General features: G+C 43.2%; 1 protein-coding gene across 4 annotated transcripts in view; it reads right to left on the bottom strand.

Annotated features, from left to right (window-relative positions):
- Positions 1-633: 633 nt before the first annotated feature.
- The window catches only part of Pitrm1 (pitrilysin metallopeptidase 1), a 29,932-nt gene continuing 22,964 nt past the window's right edge, over positions 634-7,601 (bottom strand). For 2 of the 4 annotated variants that reach the window (XM_010643616.3, XM_033761828.1), the window contains 7 exons: positions 7,295-7,418; positions 6,299-6,358; positions 5,579-5,691; positions 2,860-2,985; positions 1,998-2,143; positions 1,121-1,223; positions 634-1,000 (listed from right to left, as the gene is read on the bottom strand). In XM_010643616.3, the coding sequence (XP_010641918.1) occupies positions 907-1,000; positions 1,121-1,223; positions 1,998-2,143; positions 2,860-2,985; positions 5,579-5,691; positions 6,299-6,358; positions 7,295-7,418 (766 nt within the window). In that variant the 3' untranslated portion in view covers positions 634-906. Of the gene's footprint in view, positions 1,001-1,120; positions 1,224-1,997; positions 2,144-2,859; positions 2,986-5,571; positions 5,692-6,298; positions 6,359-7,294; positions 7,419-7,601 lie in introns of those variants that run through there. The other 2 variants (XM_010643617.3, XM_010643618.3) reach the window with 2 other exon arrangements.

Below are 7,601 nucleotides of genomic sequence, written 5' to 3'. Positions count from 1 at the left end.
CGATGTACATTACAACTACCAAGCATTTTTTTTTTTTTTTTAAGAATGTGACATCCAGCATCTCCTCCAGACCAAGACAGTCATGGTGCTGGTGGGACCTGAATCTGAACTCTCCAGAGGACTCGGAAATGCTGTCAGTGGAGAAGGGTGGTGACACCCTGGGTGACGGGCGGGGTACAGAAGCATCTCTCTCGCCTCTGTGCTCTCAGATCTAGTCTCCAAAAGGCAACATGTAGACATCTGTGTCCCAGAAATGGGGGAAACATTCTATAAAGGAGAGGGAAGGGATGATCAAAAATAAGTTCTGTATGGGAAATGTGGGCAGACAGTAATAAAGGAACAGCTGGTACTGAGTTTTCTGGCTCAGTGAAGATAAAATGGGAAAAGCTCGAGTTCATTAACCAAACACACCTACTTCTTGACACGGATCCCACTGGGCCGCCCTGTCGGACTCCCGTCTGTCCGGCAGACTTCTGCACATCTGTGGCATAATCACACCTCTCCCACATCTCGCCAGGTGACTGCTGGGCCTTCTACTCATTTTTAAAAAATAAAGACTTAACAGACTACTTTTGCAAAACATATAAAATAACTAAAGCACAGTTAGGTCAGAGTTGACTTTTATTTTTAAAATAAATGTTCTAGGATTAGTAAGTTTTAAAATTCCACTTCATTTATATTTGGCATAATGCATTATTATTTAGTTTCTTCAGGTTCAGTATTTCCTTAAGACAAAAAACTTTTGTCCAATTTGCTAGTTAATATCTTTGGTCAAATTTTAAGACAGACATGACGTTTTAGGGGAAAAAAATAACATTTCTGATATCCCGAGTTGAAGTTAACTGACAGGCTTCATTTTCAGGAGGCTGAGCTCCTGAGCAGTCAGACCTGAGCACCCGTGGCCATCTACTTCACTATCCATGACGGGTCCTTAGAGATTTTCTCATTCTCTGGTCCAACTACAGCCAGTCCGTGTGTGCTCTTCCCAACTCCGAGGTACCTGCAAGGAAGACCATGAGTGAGGGGTGTCTCTCCATGGCGCACTGCCAGTCAGCAGGGCGCCTCATGTCCGACTCCACCGTCCCTCGCCAAGCACATGAAGACCCCCACACACACTCACTTGTCGCTCACAGCAGTGAGACCGTCGCGGCTGACGGCAAAGAGCTGCTCCCTATGCGTCTGCTTCATCTCACTGGAGAGGCCGTATAAGAAGTGCTCCAAGCCTGGAAGTGACAGCACAGCACAGCTGGGAGCCGGCTGGGAGATGGCCTGCACTGCGTGTCTGTGCTCACAACTGCGGACACTGACACCACCACTCTCAGCATGTGTCAATAAAAGGGTCTGCACGGAGGAAGAGAGCAAACCTTGACCTCCACTTCCTGCCTCGCCACACCACACCAACTCCTGCAGACTCCCACTCTGAGTATGGAAGAGACTCGAGACTACGGAAGACTAACACTGATCAGAATCAGCACTTCATAACGATGTGGCCATTCCCATACCCTGTCAGAACACCCTGCTGCAACCCTAACTGAGGGCCAGCCACTTGGTTTTACGAGGCCTCAGATAACTCAAGCTCTGAGATGATGTGATTCATTTGAAAAAGCAAATGCGAGGTGTCCCCTTTTTTGGTTTTTTTGAGACAGGGTCTCCCCTTTGCAGTACAGGCTGGCCTTGAACTCACGATGTAGCCCAGGCTGGCCTTGATCTCACAGGGATCCTCCTGTCTCAGCCTCCTGAGTGCTGGGGTTACAGGTGTGTGCCACCACGCCTGGCTGCTTTCCTTGACTGGATGTCAAGACTCATGTTTTCGAGGTCATGCTTTAGGTGGTCAAATATGAAAATCCTATCACAAAGCAGGACAGAGAAATGAGAAAAACTGAATCGAGAGCTGCTGCTTGTGGTCCACGCATGCCAAGAAGCAGTAACTCAGAGAACTGCGTATGTGGAATTGTCTGGTAATACCACGACTCAAGGCTCTCATGCACTCAAAATACCTTTGTCTGAAGGAGCAACAGGAGCATCTACAGCAGAGAAAATGGAAAGTTTGGCTTCATCGATGTCCTGCTGTGTAAAGTTTCCAGATTTAGCCCAGTCAACAGCCTTCTCAAAAGATTGGAGTGTTTCTATTGAATTTGGGTCCCTGGAAAACCCAAAGAGTTTAATATTCGAGTATTTTTACCAGTGGGAAAACAATAACAAAAGGGTATCAATAGTTCTTGAACATTTTCTGTTAGTGGATCTATTCTAACTCCATACTCCAAAAAAATAAATCTCTGCACAGATTTCATTCTCACCAGAGAAATCTCTCCACTCTCTCCTCTACTTTAGTGACCTGGTCTATCTGCCCAGCCTCACCACCAGATGACTTCAATATGTGTTTCCATGGTTTTCCTCAGGAGAGGACACCACATGGATGGGGGAAAATCAGCATAAAAATGAGATTATGGAAGATCCTGGGAAAGATAAAGGTTACATCAAAACCCTCACTCCCACAAGACACATTCAGAATAGTCGAGAGATTCCCTGCATGCGTGACCAGTTTGTGAGAAAACGTTCTATCCTTTCTGCACACGGACACAGGGTTAAAAGCACTTCTCGGGGAATGCAAGCGAGGACCCGGTTCGTGTTCTGTTCCAACCACCTTGTCTAACCATGAGGCCAGGTGTGGCAGAACTCAAGGGGGCTGGGACATGGAGAACTGTCTCAGAGTGGCCACAGCCGGGCTGCCCTTGAGTGTTACGATACGTGTCGTCAGGCAGCGGGGGCCTCAGGAAATGGAAGACTTACAGAGCCAATTATGAGAAGTGAGATGCTGTGTGTATATTCACATGTGAAATGGTGAAAATGACAACTCACCTATAGGAGTAAAATGTGAAAATTCCATTATAGCCGAGTTTAGCACCTCCACCATAAGCACCCCCTTTTTCTCGAATTTCTGTATGCAAGAATTTAGCCGTCATCAAACGGGCAAGAATCTTGAGACTGAAATTAAGGATTAAAAAGTGCAGGTAAAAAGCAACATAGCTAATACAAAGTAATCGAAGCGATGCTAAGAATATCATTAAGTGAAAACACAAATCAAGGGCCAGGGATGTAGCTCAGTGGCACCATGCCCACTTTGCAAGCACAAAGTCCTGAGTTCGATCCCTGGTACCGCAAGTGAAAAAAAAAAATCAAGTTATAAAATACCATATAGTTTCTACATCTGTGGATTCGAGCACAAAGAAATCTTTAAAAATGCACCTGAACTAAACAATTTTCTCATTATTCCCTAAACAATATAGTGTAATAACTATCTGCACTGTTTATACTATATTAGGTATTATAAACAATCTAAACTTTAAAGTGGACTGGAGGGGCTGGTGAGCAGGATGGCTCTGGGCTCTGCCCCCCAGTTGCCAACCGTCAGGTGTAGAGCAGCCCGACCCTGGAGAACGGAGCCCCCACACCTGCCATCAAGGGCTGTGACTTCACCCATCAATGTATTATTTTTCTTGAAATTTTTCTATTAATTTTATGACATAAAAAAAATGCATGTTCATTGTTTAAAAACATAAAGGGAAATAAGACATATAATTCCATTATCCAAAGACAAACTCTTACAATACTTTGGTGTTTGAAATCTGTATTTTCCTACAGAGTAATAGAGATATATATATCACCATTTCTTTTTTAAAGGTAACGTCTCACTCTGTACTTCAGACCGGCCTTGAACTCAGTATGCAGCCCAGGCTGGTCTCCAACTCTCAGTGATCCTCCTGCCTCAGCCTCCCCAATGCTGGGACTACAGGTGTGCGAATAGCACATAAAGAAATGTTTATTTTCTACAAATGCAAAATAAACTGATATGACAAGCCACATTTTAAGGTATTTTTCTACCTCAAAACTACCTCTCTACCCTCCCTCCCATCTGCTTATCCCTTGTGCTTTGTCTCTTTCTCCCTCCCGCCAGGGCACTCCAGCCTCCTCTCAATCGGACACTTGATCCTGGGCCTCTCTCAGTGTCTGCCTTAGGTAGGGACAACGGGAGTCTGACTACTCCACAGAAGAACTCAGAAACAGCCTTCCATTCACAGTGATATATGCGCATCCATGTTTACAGTCTGTAAGAGCTAAAACTTGGAAACAGCCCAATTGCCCATCAGCTGGAGAATGGATAAAGAAGATGTGGTTTTTTTCTAAAATGGAGTACTACTCAGCCATAAAGAATGAGAAACCAGAGACATTTATAGCTAAATGGATGCACACTGAGGCCATACTCTTAAGTGAAATAAATAGGACACACGTGTAAATACTGAATAGTTTCTCTGGTGTGAAGAACTAAAAGTGTAAATAAGGTTCAAACTGTATAACTGACAATGTGATATAGGACGAAAAGGTCTAAAGGAGTAGAAGTAGGAAAGGTAGGAGAGAAAAGAAAGAAGGGAAAAAGAAAAAGTATGAGAAAAGAAAAAAATGGAAACAAAGTCTTTGCAAATAGGGAAGGCTGGAGGGGGTGAAGGGAGGCAGGGGAATGGGGAAAAAAATAAGAACCAAGATCTGTCCTGTAAAGGTACAAGATCCCAACTATGAATGTAACTATATTATATACCTAAAATGTACCAATAAACTTAATGAAAAAAAAAAGAAATCAACCAATAACAAACGCTGGAGTGGCTGTGGGAAAAAAGGAACCCTTCTCCACTGTTTGTAGGAGTATAGACTGGTGCAAGCACTGTGGAAATCAGTGTGGAGATTTGTCCAAAAACTAAAACTAGAGGTTCCATTTGACCCAGCTACACCTCTTCTTGGTATCTTCCTGAAAGAATTAAAAGCATCATGCCACAGGGATATATGTACACCTCTGTTTATAGCAGTACAGTTTACAACAGCTAAGTCTTGGAAACAGCCCAAATACTCATCAATTAATGCGTAGAACAAGAAGATGTGGGGTTTTCATATCATGGAGTACGACTCTGCCATAAAGAAGGATGAGCTTCAGACAGTTACAGCCATACGGATGGACCCTGAGACCACACTCAAGTGAAATAAATCAGACACATGTTTAAATACCGCATTGTCTCTCTGGTGTTGGAAACTGAACGTGGAAATAAGGACTGAAGTGTACAACAAATGTTGGGAAATGAGAAGGAAGTGTTCAATGGGAAGGAGAATAAAGAAGGTAGGAGGAAGAAAGGAAGAGACAAGAAAAAGTGAAAACAGAAGGTAAAAAATGGAAACAAAGCTCTTGTAGATAGAGAAGGGAGGGGGCTCGAGGGGGAGAATGGGATAAAATAAAATAAAATTTAATAAAAATGTTTAAAATTTCAAAAATTAAACAAAACAAAAATAATTCGTCATGATGTCAGACATTTTTTCCAGAAGGGCTTTGTTGTTTTCAGACTATGTAGGATGTCCTTTAAGTTTCTGCCACAGAACTTCTTTCTTACTGACTAGGTTCTGCTTGGTTAGAGCCAGATCCTACAGCTGACAGATTAGAATCACCTAGCCCAGAGTCCAAAAAGTTACTATAAAAACTTCCTATAAAAAAAATCCCTTTCCACTTTCTGACATGCTGGACAAACTCACCTCTTACCTGGCATGGTCTGGATGTGAATAGGGGACAGTTCTGACACATTTACCAACGTAATTCACTGGGAAAGGCATCAGGAGATGTGTCTTCATCTGCCAGGGTTTGAACGTGGGCTCCTGAGGGACAAAGGTACACAGGTCAGGCCAGACTGCACAAACCCCACACAGCCTACAGGTGCGGAAACTCGTAAATACTGTCGGATTATCTGCTTCCTGTGGGAATCACTAGCGGGGCGTTTCTGTTTGAAAGCAGGGCACTGCAAGTATGTCATTTCATACAGTATTTAACTTCAAAATGGAAACAAGCGATTCCAAAGTTAAAGTGCTCATTAAACATCTCATTCTCCATCACGTGCTCTGTGATCTCTTCTCTGGAACATGTTCGAGCGCCGTACAGCGTGAGAAACCTGGTCCGACAGTGCCATCATGAAAGCTGCGTGGAGGAAGGGATCCCACTGTCCCAGGAGGTGGACTGAAAGGATTCAAGGTAAACAACAAGCGTCCTCCTAACCACAAGGACCAATGGGACAGTCACTCAGCACCGCCTCAGAGAAAAGGCTCAGGGTGGCTGGGCTAACATACAACTTACTCTTCATTCTAAGGACTTAGCTTGGCCCAGGAAGGGCCCAGATGGAGGAACGGTCACAGATCTGTGTGGTCAGACACACAGCACAAAGGGACGGGCACAGTGCACTCCAAAGCCAGGTACACGATGGTCACTCACTGTGATCAGCTTTCTTATCATCTGGGAGCCATCAGCACCAGAGCCACTGGGTACGGGTTTCTGAAAATAATGTTCCCAAAAAAAATGAGAAACAAAACAAAGCTCATTTGAAGTAGATGAGAAAAGTATCAGTTTTATAAAATTCACAGAGCTAATGACAAGGACTAGGGCAGATTTGCTTGTTTTAAATAACAAGATTTTAAAGGCATTAAAGAAGTGAAATTTTCTTATAAAAATTTCAGGTAGCCAATGAAAGGTGCTGGTAATATTCTTCACAAAGAAAAATACTTTAAACTTTCCTCCTCTTGTAGTTTCTAGCCAGAAAACTGCGTCCAGAACAAAGAGGCCACTTCCTCAAGGCCTCTACTCACACGGAGGCTAAGAGCCTGCGAGGAGTCGGGGGAGACCATTCCACAAATGGAGGAAGGACACGCTAACAGCAACACAGAAAATAAAAGTTCCCGCAAAATCTGCAAACCGTCAATATTCTCCACTGAGAAGGCCTCTCCAGTGATGTTGTGAATCAGACTAAAATCAACTTTGTGAATTGATCAAATTGATTAATTACTAACAACTGATATGGTTGTAGAGAAAAATCCAAGAATTCGTGAGTCACAGTGAAAAGGATTTTGCCATCTTCCTTCCAAAGCCTAACAAATAGCAAGAGATTTCATCATATCCCTGTGTGGGGCTGTTTTCTACTCCCTAGTCAAAGTCTGTTTGCTCTAATTAGGAGACTATTCACTACAGACGCATGAGTAACAATACATGACACCGGATCTAAGGCCAAACACCAGGGGTTTGAATTGACTTCTTAACTAGTCCAGGGCTAGCAAAGTTACCTAACCTTCCTGTACCTAAGTTCTCCTGTATGCAGTGGTGTACCAATACCTCCACAGTGGACAGTTTTACAGACAAGTTAATACGTGGAGAAAATAAAAACTGTGCCTGTTGTCTGCAGTGCTCAGTGACAACCAACTTGTGATTAGCATTTACCTCAATCACATGTGGGCGAACAGGTTTCCGTTCCTTCTTACTTCTAGGAAGGCTTCTAATGAAGTGTTCTACCTCTTTTTCTGCCTGAGACATCTGGTGAGGAGTAGCATTCACTGAACATCTGCTTAAATAATCATGGTTGATAAAACCATTATTACAAAAATGAAACGCTATTTTATTAATTCATCACATTTTGTATATGTAACACAAGAAACAAATAACTTATTGCCAGTGAAGGGGGTGAAGGAAGGGCAGAGGTATGGGGAAAAAATGAGAACCAAGGCAGATCATGTAAAAGTACAAGATT

This window comes from Fukomys damarensis, unplaced genomic scaffold, assembly GCF_012274545.1.
Source record: "Fukomys damarensis isolate Sample0158 unplaced genomic scaffold, DMR_v1.0_HiC HiC_scaffold_10, whole genome shotgun sequence".
Taxonomy (NCBI): domain Eukaryota; kingdom Metazoa; phylum Chordata; class Mammalia; order Rodentia; family Bathyergidae; genus Fukomys; species Fukomys damarensis.
This window is presented reverse-complemented; position numbering and strand designations above follow the sequence as displayed.